Source organism: Trichosurus vulpecula, chromosome 3, assembly GCF_011100635.1.
Source record: "Trichosurus vulpecula isolate mTriVul1 chromosome 3, mTriVul1.pri, whole genome shotgun sequence".
NCBI lineage: Eukaryota > Metazoa > Chordata > Mammalia > Diprotodontia > Phalangeridae > Trichosurus > Trichosurus vulpecula.
Window position 1 is genome coordinate 143,577,529 of NC_050575.1, and position 15,719 is coordinate 143,593,247.

Here is a 15,719-nt window from a genome sequence, read left to right on the forward strand (position 1 = left end):
CAAACTCTTTTATTAATTTATTTATTTATTTTTGTGAACTCTTATACAATAGACTACACATATACTTTTCACTAGTTAACTAGGTGGCACAGTGGATACAGTGCTGAGCCTGGAGTTAGAAAGACTCATCTTTCATGAGCTCAAATCTGGCCTCAGACACTTCCTAGCTATGTGACCCTGGGCCAGTCACTTAACTCTGCTTGCCTCAGTTTCAACATCTGTAAAATAAGGTGAAGAAGGAAAGGGCAAACCACTGCAGCATTTTTGCCAAGAAAACCCCAAATGGGGTCTTGAAGAGTTGGACACAACTAAAACAACTCAATTACAACAACAAAACTTTTCACTTGAGTCCAGTGTTAAATTATCTGATTACCTGGTCATTCAACAACATTTATAATTTATATCTCAAGTAAGAAAAGCATACCTAGTGCTAGTATTTTTCTGTTACCCTCAGCTCAAACATCAGCACTAAATAAGAATTCAGTTTTCTATTTACCTAGGAGGTCCTTATACACCATTGAGATGGCAGGGATCATCTAGTCCAAGGGTTTTTAAGCTGAGAGCTATGAACACTCAAGGGATCCATGAATGGATTTCAGTGGATCTGTGAAGTAGACAAGGGGCTGGGGGGGGGGGGGGGGGCAGTATCTACATCTGTATTTCAATATATCTAGTTTTCTTCGTAATACTAGGTATTTTATTTTACATACTTAAAAACGTTAGAAAGAGTCCCTAGGCTTCCACCAGACTGCCAAAGGGATATAGGACACCCCTAACCTAGTCTTACTCCTCATTTTTAGTTGGGGAAAAGAAAAAAAAAAACATGTCCCAGAAAGTGACTTGCCCAAGGTCACAAAGTAATAGAGCAAAGTCAGAAACTGAATCCATATCCTCTGGCTCCAAAATTAAATCAAATTATGTAGGACCCACAATTTCTTCATGTCTAATGTTAAGTGTTAATTGCAACCTAAATTAAAAATCAGGGATCATCCTCAGTAAAGGTGTGCTTTATAAAAAGAAGTCTAATGTCTAATCTCATGTAGCCAAACTAACTATAATGAATCTATACTATATATAGATGTACTCTTTAGCCAAAATTAAAAAAATTAAGCACCACCCAATGTAACCCTTTCCTAACGGAGCATACCAATTTCAAATACCAGCATTTCTGCTCACTTTAAAAAAAAAAATGAAAACAGTAATTTATTCCAATGCATCATATTCTGTGCATGGGGCAGAGGGGAAAGTGATATGGGTGGTGTTTTAAGCCTCTTTTTTCTCTTATTTTTATTATAGCAAACATAACGTATAATCAATAGTCTTAGAAATGGGCATAAATATGACAAGACACAAAGTTAGCATTCTTACCAAGTGCAAATGTAACTGAAATGAGTATGTTGCTTCTAGTGAGAAAGCACACACAAATGTGGCCAGAAAAGTCAAGTATGTGCACTTGAATATTTTCCAAAAATGCAACCAAACCATAAAACCAGAGTTCAAAACAAAAATAAACAAAGAATAATCAGATGACAGCAGATAGCGGATTGTTCTGAAGGAACTAATATATTTTCCAAAAATGAGTGGATTTATTTCTCACTGGTAGTAGGAAGAAGCTTCAAACATTTCTAACTGAATTGAGAAAGAGAATTTGATACATAGATGGAATGACTAGAGAGTAACAGAACCTACCACCCAGAGCTGTTGTGAGGATCAAATGATTTAACATATGTACATAGCCATGCAAATCTTAAAGTGCTACATAAATGGTGGCTATTTTAAGTTCTCTCAAAACTCTCCAACCAAAACTACAACCTACATTAGAATAGTTTAATGATGTGCCATACTTTATTTCACTATAAGGTAATGGATTATTAAATTATACCAAGAATTGCTGATCAGGGTCATCTGACCGCAGAAGATGAATGAATCTTCCCACAAGACTCTGCTCATCAGCAAAGTCTTCGGGGTCTGGGTCTTCCACCGGTTGATCTGGTTGGTCTTGAATCAATGTTGATACTAGATTCATGATTGCATCTACCTATGAAATCCAGAAAAGGGCAAATATATATTTTAAAAAATGCTGTTCTAAGAGAGGTTATCATTTAACTCCTTCTTCATAAGTCAATTTAAAAGTGCTTTTGAAAGATGGCATGTACACACACACACACACACACACACACACACACACACACACACAAAACCACGCATACACGATTTCTTACCTGGTCTTGTGAGACAATTTCGGTGTTATAATCCAGGACGTTACTAAGTACATAACAACTCATACTCTTTCTGGACTCGTAGTCAAAATACTCAAAGAGGGGATGAAAGTGTTTTAACTTCAAAACTGTTAAAATGTTGTTATAGGTGTCAACAGGTATCTTCAACAGCCTCGTAAGCTCCTTTGAAACTGCACTGCTGGTAGCAATACTACAATATAAATTAGTTAATTTGTTAATAAATTATCTTTCTACATACCAAAAAGAGGGCTCCTCTTCCCACCTCCCCACATGCAATCAGAAAAGTTTAACCTAGGAATACCAGTGGTTCAACTAAACTCCTTTCTTCCAAAGAAATGAAGAAGTTCATCTAACCCTAAGCAGCAGAGATGCCCATTATAACTGGTACAAAATAAACAAATGAATGTAATCTCATGTTCCAAAAGCTAACTAAAATTAACTTTTTTGCTGAGAACATGGAAAGCATTTTTCCAAAGAACGATTCCCAGACCAGTACATAAAATCCCATTGAATCCATAATGTGGAATAGCTATGAAACTTCAATGTCCCTTTGTGACATGGAGTTGACCCTGGATTCTCAAAGGCTATGCCAACTGAAGACAAGTTTTGGCAGGTTCTATCAAGCTGAAAAGGCTTCAAAGAAGGTCCCAGCAAACTGTATTTGTTACCCAAAGACCAGCCCTGCTAAGTAGAGAGAGATTAAATATCATGAGGTGTCTTGGCCACTGAGTAAAAAATTTTTTGGCCATGGCAAAATCATGAAATAAAACAGCCCTCAGGCCTTAGTGATCCTGTTTCTACAGTGAGAGTAGCAATGTGGTGGACAAGAGGCTAGAGAGTAGTAAATATCATAATATTAAGATTGCCTAAAACATTAATTTAACTACTGGCACCTCTAAATGTAAGATCCTTATTCAAACAAACATGACATACATACATGATATCTTATATTGAAAAGCTATTTTCCTATAGTTCTCCTCCCTTTCTATAACTCCTTGAAAAAGCAGTCTACAGTTGCTGCCTCTACTTCCTTTTTTCTCACTGTCTTTAAATTCATTGCAATCTGGCTGCTGACCTCATCAATAAATTGAAACCTCTCTATTCAAAATTTTAAAAAATTCATTCTTTAATATTATGAATTTAAACACCCAAAATAAGATAAGTGAGGACTAAATGAAACCATGAATCTTCATTTCATATTGCTTGCTTTAGAAAAAATTACATGTTAAATTACACATATGACTTTCAAAGCTGTCCCACTCTTCTGTGCTTCCTTCTGAACTTTTCTTTTGTGTATTTTTAAAAAATGTTTCAATGGCACTCTTTTCTTGGCAACACTACTGCAAAACCTCTTCTACCCTTCTGTCTCAACCCAACTAAAAAGACTGAGGAGAAGAGAAAAAAACCTTATAAGGAATAAATATAGTCAAGTAAAACAAATCCACAGAGTGGCCATGTTAAAAAAAAGTATGTTTCTTTCTACACTAATGATTTCTTAATTGTTAAATATAATAGCTTTTTCTTATTCCTCATTCTTGACCTCTTTGCAGCATTGTTGAGCACCTCTGTTCTTCTATGAGTTTTTACAACACTGCTCTCTTAGTTCTACTCCTACCTATCAAAAAACTCTTCCTCAGTATCCTCTGCTGGCTCTAATTACGGGAGTATCCTACTCCCCACCAAGGTTCTGTCCTGAACACTTTTCTCTTTTTCTACATTCTCTCATGTTAAACTCATCAGCTCCCATGGATTCCCCTCTGTAGATGACTCAAAGATCTATATTTCCAGTCCTGGTGTCTCCCTTGAAACCCAAACCTTCACTACCAAAACTGCCTCTTAGACATTCAAACTGTGTGTCCACAGGCCTCTCAAATTCAACATGTGCCAAACAGAAATAAATAGAACCCTGTTACCTTTACATCCAAACTCAAATTCCTAAATTTCCCATTTCTGTCAAGGTTACCACTGTCCTCCAGCCATCGAGGCTCACATCATCAGTGTTATCCTCAGTTCTTCACCCTCACCCCATATAACCATATAATCGGCTGCCAAAATTTGATGCTTCTACCTGTACAACATCTCTTCTCCATTAACAATCACCATGCTAATTTAGGCCCTCATCACCCCTTCCATGAACCATTACAACAGTCAACTGGTCTCCCTGTCTCATGTATCTCCCCAGTCAAATTCATCCTCCAAACAACTGCCCAAGTGAATTTCCTAAAGCACAGATCGGACCAACTCATTTCCCCTCCTCACCCCAACACAAACTCCATGGTTTTCTATTATCTCTAGGGTCAAAGCTATTGCCTTTGTACTTCACCACAGATCAGATGGAGGGGGTTGGGGGGGGGCCTAAGGGCAGGGAGTAAGCACAGAGGTTTCCCTCCTCCCACCCCAAATGACCCTGTCACCTGATGTTGGCCAAGTGAGATACAATGCATCCAGCCATAAGTAGAGAGACACACCAAAGGGAGGCAGCTTCAGGGAGTATGATCCCTTGTACCAGAGAAAAATGCTGATTATGGACTCAGGAAGATTTTCATTACTAAAAGTTCCTTCCTACCCCTAAAGATGCCTCTGCCACCATGCTTTTGCAGCCTTCTCACCTTGGAAGATCCCTCCATCTCTATAGAAGAAGCTGCTTCTTCTGATTAGTCATTTCTTCCTGGGACCTCAGTTTAAGGAAGGGCCTAGGCCAGCCATGCTTACTCCATTGCTCTGTTCCTGACTCTCCAGACTTCTCTCTCCATCATGGCCCTTCTCTACTCTCCCAACTGCCCCCTGCTCCTCATATTCCTTTTAGGTGATGCCTTCCCTCACTAGAATGTATGCCCCTTAAAAGGCAGAGACTGACTTTCTTTTTGTATGTATTTGTATGCCCAGCTTTAACAGAGTACCTGGCCCATTAGTGCTTAAGCTCATTAAGAGGTTAATAAATGCTTATTAACCTGACTTTTTTTAACATGGACTCATCTACTTTTAGAGTTTAATTATACATGACTACCCTCCATGCACTCTATGGTCCAGTTGTTGGCCTTCTTGTTGCTCCTCACTACCTGTCTCCATGCCTTCACACTGCCAGTCCTATGCCTGGAAGGCCCCCGCTTCCTCCTCTCTGCTCTCATAATCCTTGCTTTCCCTGAAGACTGAACTTGAGCACTACCTTCTTTATTGGTTCTTTTAAATGCCAGTGCCTCCTTCCCCCCACGCTGCAAGGTTATCTATATAGGTATATGCATTATAGCCTCATTAGAATGGGGCTTCCTGAGGACAGGTACTGCCTCCTTTTTGTCTTTGTATCCTCAGTGTCTAGCACAGTGCCTAACACATAGCAAATGCTTGATAAGTGTTAATTTACTGATACCACCAGAAGAAAGGAACCATATTAAAACTGATGTTCTCAAATAAATGAAACCAGAAGATATAAAGAAATTGAAGCTACATGGGAGGATGGCTCCCCAATACTCCCTAGAGAAGAAAATAAAGGAACTGGAGGAATTTATGTCACCATCTGCTCAAAGGCTATAAGAAATAGCATTTCATGGAGCACTTGGTCATTTCACCTTGATAATGAACATAATAAAAAACCTGCAGGAAGGATTTTATGTCCCAAAATCTGCTGCAGAGGATGAAGAACTCAATAAGGTTTTCCAAGATATTACTTTTCACTTACTTTAATGCAAAGTTGGACATTAAGGAGAAGTGAAAACTATACTGGAAAATGAAATTAAGAACAAAAAAATAGAAGAGGTCTTAGGCTTATACATCATGGATGCTTTCTCCAAGAAGAGAAGGTACAAGGCACAAGAAGCACAAAGCAGTATCTCAAAAAGCAAATGACTCGTTATGGAGTCATTTCAGAATCAGCTCTATGTGCTGTCAGAACATTAGCTAGCACAAAGATCAAAATCAACATCTTTTGTTGCTGGAAGGATAAAGATGAGAAGAATACTCTGTTGCTATAATAGTTTCAATCTAACCTATTCAAATGAGCTACTGATGCCAGAAAACTAGAGAAAGATAAAGACATCAATATGGACTACCACCACTGTCTACCTAAGACTGATATAACACAATCAAAAAGAGGATGTCCCATGAGCTCAGAAACCACAACACAAATAACTTAAAGGTAGAGAGAATATAAGATCTCACTGTTTATTGGTTATTTTTTAAAAATTGTATGGAGACTACGATAGGATCACTATCTCCCCACCAATCTTTTGTTGTTCAGTTGCTTCTCAGTCATGTTTGACTCTTCATGATCCCAGGTAGAGTTTTCTTGGCAGATACTTCAGTGTTTTGCCATTTCCTTCCTCCTGCTCATTTTACAGATGAGGAAACTGAGGGAAACAGGGTTAAATGACTAGCCCAGGGTCACACAACCAGTGTCCGAGGCCAGATTTGAACTCAGGAAGATGAGTCTTCCTGCCTCCAGACCCAGCACTCTATCCACTGTGCCACCTAGTTGCCCAATCATCTAGGTTAGGTTAATTCCCTGGAAGGCAAAGAAGCTGTCTCCCAGACTTGACTGGCCCAGGGAGCGAAAGCTTAAGCCACAGCTCTATGAAAAAAGCTTCCTGGTGGACCCTACCTATATTAATATAGCTTTCTGGTCATCTGAGGATACAAAAAGACCCACCCACATGGAACTGGGGCTTTTTAGACTTGATTAGGAACAAGTTGAGTAAGGCTACTCAAGTCATTACAGATGCCCATTTCCTTATGGAGGTGAAGGGAAAGGAGTAGCATTTACCCAAGCTAATTGCAGCAAGATCTCTGTTGAATATCTTTTCTATTCTATGGCTATGAGAACCTCCTTCTGTTAATTGTTGAATGACTTACCAATGTCTCATTCCAATATAAAAGTAAAACAGATTTGCCCAAGTCAGGCCTACCCATTACAGAAGCTTTAGATGCCCTTCAGCAAGATGTCTCCCATAGAAATGTTAAATTCAAACAATATTCTTCAAAAGATACAAATACAAAAATAACTATTCAAAGATCTCATGGGAGATGTCTAATACAGAGTCCCAAATGAAAGATGATAGATTCCCTACAGATGGTGAGGTCCTCCATATACTCCAATTTGCAGATTACATTGTACTGATTGCATCAAGCCACAGAATACTTTCAAAACCTCAATGAGATCTGTGATTACTCAAAAGAGATTGGCCTAATCACCCGTACACGAAAAAAATCAACAAAAAATGACCAACGTTCAGATGATTCCATGTAGCTGGATGGGTAGCTGATTGAATTAACTCATCAAGTGGACAAGGATTTGGACCTGGAATTAAACTGGAAGAAGGAAACAGGCTGAATTTCAGAAGGAAATGGCAAGCACTTTAAGTGGTCTCAAGGTGCTCACTTACACAAAAGTCCAACTTTTTAAAACCATTATTCCTTGTGATGCTATCTGACTACAAATCACAGAACCCAATTCTCTCCCAAATCAAAAATTGAGTAAATGGAGAGATTTATGAGGGAAGAGATGATGAGTACAAAGACTATAGTCTATGGCCAACAAGAACTTATACAAAAGAAATCAGGTGAAAAATATCAAGGAAATGTATAATTAGGAGCACTATGCTCACCATGGAACAAGAATGAGTAAAACAGACTGAGGGCTCAAGTGTTAAACTAGTACCTACAGAACATGAAGAGATCTATAGGAAATCTCCAACACACTATGCCATAATGTCTTGTCAGCATTTTTCGCTATTTTCTGTTTTAGCTACTTTATCACCTCAGAGAATCTGTGATTTCACAAAGTTGTGGGAAGTTCCTTCAACATTACAGACAGACTGCAATCCACCTACAACTTATTCTTTGTAATCCTTGTCCATGTCCTTTCACAAAAGGTTCATAAAGGATGTGCCAACTTGTGTGTTGGCATGGGTATGTGTAAAAGACTGCTTTACATAAAATTAACTAAATTCTTACTGGTCAACTCAAAGGTGAAAAGAAGGAAATGTAGTCTGTATGCAACTGAAGGACAGTGGAAGGGAGGAGAAAAATCCACTGAGTCAGATAATTCACCACAAGATGCTGCCATTAATCTAGAATAGTTTGGGGGCAACCAGTCAATTATACATGGTAGGCATTCATAAGAGAGTTGTCTATATGAAATAAAGAATTTTTCAGTACCAAAGCTCAAGCTAGAAAAAAATTAACAGCAAATATAATGACCCTCTACTTGAAAAATACAACATATACATGTTTTTAAAATTTATTTATGAGAGAATTCACTCTAATTATATCATCAGCTTTTGTTCCCCCTTTCCCATAACCAAGTATGCCAGTCTCAGAAATGTTTAGAATATATCCCAAGTCTTCTAAAAGCAATGGAATAGAGGAAGCTATTCTAGGAGAAGGTAGTATTTTGTAAAATGTCTAGTAAAAATGTACATTTCTACTTACTGTTCTAGATTTAGCTTATTAAATATTTCCACCGTTGTTTCTAACACTTTATCAACATAATCCACACGATCTGGATAGCACTTCATGGCAAGGTTAATGAGAGACACTTGTAAAGACACCACATCTTCTGAAGGCATGTCTTGTCTGGACTACAAATTTTGGAAAAACATAACTTTTTTAACATAAATAGTTTTACTGGGGAAAAAAAACTTGAATATTCAGCAGAAGTTCTGAAAACTCATAGGAAATGTTGCATATACCTGTATTACAGTAGCCACTTGCTGTGAAAATATGTCAAAAAGTTTAATATCTGCTGGAATTCCAGGTCCATCTTCACGGTGAGCAAATAAAGCTAATCTAAAAAAAGAAAAGAATCTTTAGTGATCCTTGTGGATTTATAGCACTAATTTAAAAGTTCATAGGAAATGTTCTGTGCACTAAATCAATTTTCTATGTCTGATCAATGTTTTTGCAACTTTCAAATCACTGACATCTTTCATCTATCATCTTTTTTTTGCTGCTGTTATGAAATCTCATATTCATGGAGACTCACAACTTATAAGTTGAATAGCTTTCTGATATACTTCATTTAGTCACCCTACCTCTTTAACAGGGCCTTCCTACCATACCTAGACAAAAGTTTAAGCAAAGGCTTAAAATCTCCCAATCTCTTATGTGTTTTTTATAACCTTTAGAAATCTAAACATGGTAACAAGAATATACAAATATCTGTAGGATCTGTGGTTCCATTAGTATGAAGGAATTCTCAGTGTGAGAACTCCCTCCACTAACAAAAATTTCATAGCTAAGTCCTAAGGACCTGCCTGAGTTTAAGTGATTTGCCTAGCATCAAGTTGCCAATAAGGTGCCAGAGGTGGGATTGGAAGCTGGTTTTCTTGACTCCAAGCCCAACACACTATTCACTGACACACTCTTCATGGGAAAAAAGCACTGAAGTCACAGATGAAATCAAGCTATAAAAATAACGTACTTCAAACATTTGTAATTTATAACAAATACACTTATTTTTAAAACATGGAATTGAACAGGTGACAATGATATGTGTATTTTAAACAGTTACATTATAAAAAGGTTACAAAACTACTGCAGTGACTACCCCAGATAAACTGAGCAATAATACACCATCAAAGGGACTACCAGAGGTCATTTAATCCAGCTTTCTGACTTAAAGACAATATTTAGAAGCCATACGATCCAAATCAAATTATCCCAGAGAGAGAAACGTATCTGCCTCTAGCCTCTTTAAAACACTATGACTAGCAATGCAGTGTGCAGATGTGGTCATATTTTTTCTATGGGTAACAACAGAATTAGTGTGATAGTCAAGGATAGGGAATGCACCTGTGATTTCATCAATGTAGGAAAACATATGGAAAATGAATCAACCCCTCACAATGCAGGTTGGCACCTTCTCTACAACTTCTGAGCTGAGAGCAACCTAGAACATGGGGAGGATAAGTGACTGGCCAGGGTTATTCGCTAATATATGCCAGAGGCAGCGCTTCCTGACTCAATGGCTAGCTGTCTATCCACTGTCCCTCTTACAGTCAAAGGTTGTTTGCTGTGACCTAATATCGAAAGACCTAATGGCACTTTCTGTTGGCAAATTTATAAATCCATTTGGTCTTTAGATATTAGTCACAAGGTTACAACAAAAAGCACTGCGTTTCCTGCAATAAAGAGCTACAATTTGTTCGTGCCTAAATTAAGCACATGGTAGGCACTCAAGTATTTGTTAAGTTATTTGTTGTTTAACCAATGAAGAACGGAAATAATCTGCATAACAAAGGAAAGAGACAACATGAATAAATAAATCAGGTTTAGAAGTCTATCAGTTCCTTGTTCCAAAGGCAAAGAGTCCTTACCCCAAAATCAAGCAAAGATCTGGCCAAATCTTTTGTCTTACCTATCAATTAAAGCAATGATTATGTTTTTCACATTTACATTTTGGTGTAACTCAGCACAGGCTCGAAGAAAAGGGTTCAAGGTCTGTAGATGAAATTCATCAGGGAAGACCTAAAAAGTAACACCAATTATTATTGTTTGTGTGTGTGTGTTTTTGTGGTACGTGTGTGGTGGGGGTGGGGGGGGTGAAGTAGATTCATAAATTACAATGGATACAATTTTCTAGAGTCCATTTACTTGACATATCTATATAATTCAAAAGCAGTAATTCTATCTTGCAAAAACATAATTTACATCTTACACAACCAAATTCTAATGATTCATCTAAACAGTTCATATTTAAAAGTTATCTTTGGAGTATCCGCTAAACACAAGCATAAAGGCAGCATGACATAGACATCTGAAGTCAGAAGACTTGGATTCAAATCTCTATTCTGCAGCTTACTACCTGTGTGACCCTAGCTAGAGTCTTTTAATATCCCTGGACCTCAGTTTTCTCATCTATAAAATTAAGTATTGAACTAGATGATCTAAAAGATCTCTTTCCAGCTCTAAACTTAAGATCTTAAGAGGCAGAAAGAGATCCTAGTAATCAAAAATCACTCACATCTGAACTAAAAACTAGCAAAATTGATAGACTTGGACACTAATTATCAATTCCCCCTACACCAGCTACTAAAATGTATAATATTAATTCAAACGCTGAGTTTTGGGGGGAAAAGAGTCTACTTACACAAGGAAGCATATTTCATATTTTACCAAGACTCCTTAAATACCAATGAAAATGAAAGAAGATAAAATGGAACCTTCCTAAAATGGAATTTTAAAAATTTAGTTAAGAGAATGAGATAGAAGATTAATAACATTACCTGAATGATACACTCCATGAGATACTCTTGAGCCAAGGCATCCCTGCAATTCACAACTTGTTCCAAGATACCAGTCAAAACAATCTAACATACAAAATAAGGGAAATGAAGACTATTTATTTTTTAAATGTCTTTAGGATTTTGAAGTCCCAATTCATCTCCCAAATATTACATAAACCATAAAAACTGGTTAAGTCAATAAAAATTTATTTTACCAATGCTTCATATCTAGACTAAATTTTTTTAAGACTTACACGATATAAAACTTGCACAGCTACCCACAGAATTGTTGTGAAGAAGGTGCCCTGAAAACCTTAAGATACTATATAAATGTGAACAGTTATTATTAATACAAGCTAAAACCACTTAGAATCTGCATGAAAATGCTATTTCTATGTAGTAATTAGAAACTACTTAAAAATCAATTTTATGATATTAAGTAAAAACAATTCCACAGAAAGATGTAATTTTATATATTTCATATGAAATAACTAGAAAGTTAGTAAACAACAACAAATAACCTGTTTGTATCGCTCCACGTTTACACCTTCCAACTGACTGAGGCGGACCAAATTTGTTCCCACTAGAATTCTAAGCTCTTGTCTTTCCCGTTCTCGTTTCTCTCTATCCCGGCTATGTCCTTGATGTTGCATTCGCACCCAAAGCTTGTTCATTTCTGCAAAGTTTAGTAGTACAAAATCCATAGAATCACTGATGTCTCCAGTTGTTTCTTCACTGAAATAAAACCAACATTTGGAATATTTATATTTGACTGGTATCTAAAAATGAACCCAACCTCTCCCCTTGCTCATTTTTTGTCCTCTATTTATATGCACACTCTAGCCAGTAATTATAAAAACTGGTTTCAAAATAATTTGCCTTTGTTGTACTTCAAGGGGGAAGAAAATTTAAAGGTAATATACTAGCAATGCAGGCATTCAAATGGTGATTTCTTTGTTCCTCTTTTTCTCTACCCCAAAGTAGTTTATGCTGATAAATATCACTTTAAACTAGCAAGCCTTAAGAAAACTGATGCCCACCATAGACCAGGTAAATTTTTATGCAAATCTGTCTGTTTGCCCAGAGTGAGACTTTTAGCAATTTGAAGAGACAGCTTCCTATACTGGGTAACTCCCACATTACCTATTACAGTACTTTGTATACATTAAGTAGAGGTCTGCAATGTAGATTTGCTTGCTGATGAAATTATTAAAATGCTACAGAACTAAATGTCAACTATAGGACAAAATGGTCAGACCTTACTTTTCACTCAAAAAAAAAATCAACTGAATTTCCACAAATAAAGTAGTAATCCAGGTTCCTTAGCTTTTACTCTTAATAAAAGTCTCTCTAGACACAATGGAATAGAGATGAGAGGAAAACTCTTTCACTGAGGTAATCCATTCTCAATTGTCTACTCATTTCATGTAACGGACATCCATACATAATTTACCCGACTGGGTTGAAACCACAGTTCTAATCCCCAAGCAGAGAAACCTGGTCATGGTTTCAAGGGCTGTGTCCCAAATCCAACCGGGTTTAAAGAAATTATACCCTGAAAAATAAAGCACTCCTGATAATGATGGCTTTCCTGTATGTATAATGACACTAATGACTAAAGCTACTTTCTTTCTAAGGTAATCATACCATTTATTTAACAATCATACAAAATAACAGGTGGTAAAGAATGTTACAGGAATACTAAATACTCATTTGAAAAGACAGTAAACATTAAAATAGCTATGTACATGATGCAAACACATTTACTATCTCTTACTCGGTTGGCTCTCCTTCATCTGGCAAAATGTTTCTGGTACACTGAAGAAGGTAATTTCGAAGAAATAGACCTCTTAAAGGATGCTGTACACCACGGCACATCTCTACCAAATCTTTCAAAATATCTTTCCTGGACTGAGGAAATGACTTGACATAAACAACTCCCACTGTAATAAGTAGATAGCTAGAAAAAATAAGAATAACTTTGATTAAAAATGAAAATATTCAAATAGAAATCTTTCCACTAAGATAAGTAAATGTATCAACCAAAAAAAAAATTCTAAGAAGCACATCTAGAAAGAAGAAAGGTAATTAAGTCATTTAATAAAACTTCTTGTCTCCAATGTCTAACTTCATGGTAGCTACAAATACATCCTTTACTGCAATGAGAATACTATCTGAATTAAAAGAAAACACAATCTGTAAAGGTTTTGGAAAGAAAATAAAATTACCAGTAACCCAAACAAAAGCTACAATGAACTAGGTTAGCTCTTTGTATTTTTACTTTTTAAAAATTCAATTTTATTCAACAAACACTTATTAAGTGCCTACTATGATATTTAAGGCGCTGGTGATCTAAAAATAACAGTCCTTGTTCTCAAGGTGCTTACAATCTACTGGAAGGACACTATATGTACAAAGATAAGTAAATACAAGATGCTTTCACTGGGAAGAGAAAACTGACTACTCAGGGGACTGATTAAGAAAGGCTTTCTTCAGAAGTGACACTAGACCTGAAATCTGAAGGAAGCTATGTATTATTAGAGGCCAGGTGAGGTAAGAATACATTCTAGGAGTGGGAGACAGCCTGTGAAAAAATCAGAGAGAAAATTGGTATGCTAAGTTCGGGGAACATCTAATAAGCTGATTTAGCTGGAATGAAGAGGGCATACAAGAGGGAACATTGTGAAATAAGTCTGTAAAGGTAGGTAGGTGGCAGCCTGATTCTAGAGGGCTTTAAATGCTGGGCTGATTTTGAACTTCACTCTAAAAACAAGAGGGAGCTACTGAAGATTCTTGAGCGCAGGGATGGCAAGGTCAGATGCATACAACAGGAATATTAATTTAGCATGGATTAATTTAAAATGGATTATTGGGAGCGAGATATAAATTGGAGCAGAAAGCCCAAGTAAGAGGCTACTACAATAGTCTAGATGATGGGTGATAAAGGCATGTATTAGAGTGGTAGCAATATGGAGAGGAGGGGAAAAATCTGAGAGATGTCAATGTAGAATCAACAAGATTGGGGGAAGGGTGATGAAGGGAGGAGTTGAGGAAGACTCTAAAGCTTTGAACATGGGTGACAAGAAGTATGATGGTACACACATCAGAAAGAGTGAAGTCTGGAAGTAGGGTAAGTTTTGGGGAGTCAAAGGATCATAGACTTAGAGCTGGGACCTTAGAGACTATCTAGTCCCACTTCTTCATTTTGCAGATAAGGAAACTGAGCCCTAGAAAGATGAAGTGATTTGCCCAAGGTCACAAAGTGCTGACAGTATTGGTGACTCAAAATCCAACATTCTGCACTGTGATGAGGAACTAATACTAAGCTGTACCAACAAAAGTATACTGCATTACCTAAACACTTATTATTTGAATAGATTACCATTAATAAGACTATCCTGAAACAGCATGGAAGTAAAGTATACTTAATGTGTCTTATTTAACATTAGAACCTTTTTTTTAGCCCTTAGAAACAAACTGTATAAATATCCTAGTTTAAAAGGACCAAACCTAAACTATGACCTAAAAAGCACCTACATAAAAAAAAAATAGAAACCACAAAAAGAATCTCTAGCTAGAATGGTAAAGAGGAACATTCAACCTTCAGAAAATGATAAATGTAGAAAATGTAAGTCATGTTTTTAAGTAAAGGAACAAGCAATATCTTGACATTAAACTTCTTAACAAGCTTAAATCACTCATAATCTTCAGATAAAATAAAATGAAATGCAAGCTTAATGACTAAAATAAAGGATATTGAATCTGGAATAAAAAAAATGAACTTAGCCTTGTAGTAAATATATATGGTCAAGGATTCTATTTAGGTGCTAGAAGGAATAAGAAAGAAATCAATAATTTTAAGATTGGCAATGTGGTACTTTAAAAAGGAATGTTATAGTGAAATGCTGTGGGTGTGTGAAAATGTTATTTATAACATTTAAACTTCTTTTGTTTCTTTTTTACTTACAGTCTCGGGATAATATTTCCAGCATACTGTACAAGTTCATAGAGATCTGCTACTTTCCTTCCTTTGGCAAATTCATCTGTCAAGTAGACCTCCAAATAGTGCAGTTCATCAGAAATAGCCATATCTTTCAACTTATCATTAAGGACTACAAAGAAACTTAGCCCAATCTAAGGACTATTTTGTAGTAATCTTGTTATAATTCAACATTGGAGGATGAAATTTTCAGTATAGTGTCCCTTATCAGTAGTCAAAGAATATATCAAAATGAAGATACTCTTAATTTTATTAGGTCTT

General features: G+C 36.5%; 1 protein-coding gene across 1 annotated transcript in view; it reads right to left on the reverse strand.

Moving 5' to 3' along the window:
* The window catches only part of VPS35 (VPS35 retromer complex component), a 40,975-nt gene that overhangs the window by 12,580 nt on the left and 12,676 nt on the right, over positions 1-15,719 (reverse strand). The window contains exons 4-12 of the mRNA XM_036751030.1: positions 15,426-15,549; positions 13,236-13,418; positions 11,980-12,193; positions 11,459-11,542; positions 10,591-10,700; positions 8,924-9,020; positions 8,664-8,812; positions 2,223-2,430; positions 1,883-2,038 (exon numbers count right to left, since the gene is read on the reverse strand). Of these exons, the coding sequence (XP_036606925.1) occupies positions 1,883-2,038; positions 2,223-2,430; positions 8,664-8,812; positions 8,924-9,020; positions 10,591-10,700; positions 11,459-11,542; positions 11,980-12,193; positions 13,236-13,418; positions 15,426-15,549 (1,325 nt within the window). The remainder of the gene's footprint in view (positions 1-1,882; positions 2,039-2,222; positions 2,431-8,663; positions 8,813-8,923; positions 9,021-10,590; positions 10,701-11,458; positions 11,543-11,979; positions 12,194-13,235; positions 13,419-15,425; positions 15,550-15,719) is intronic.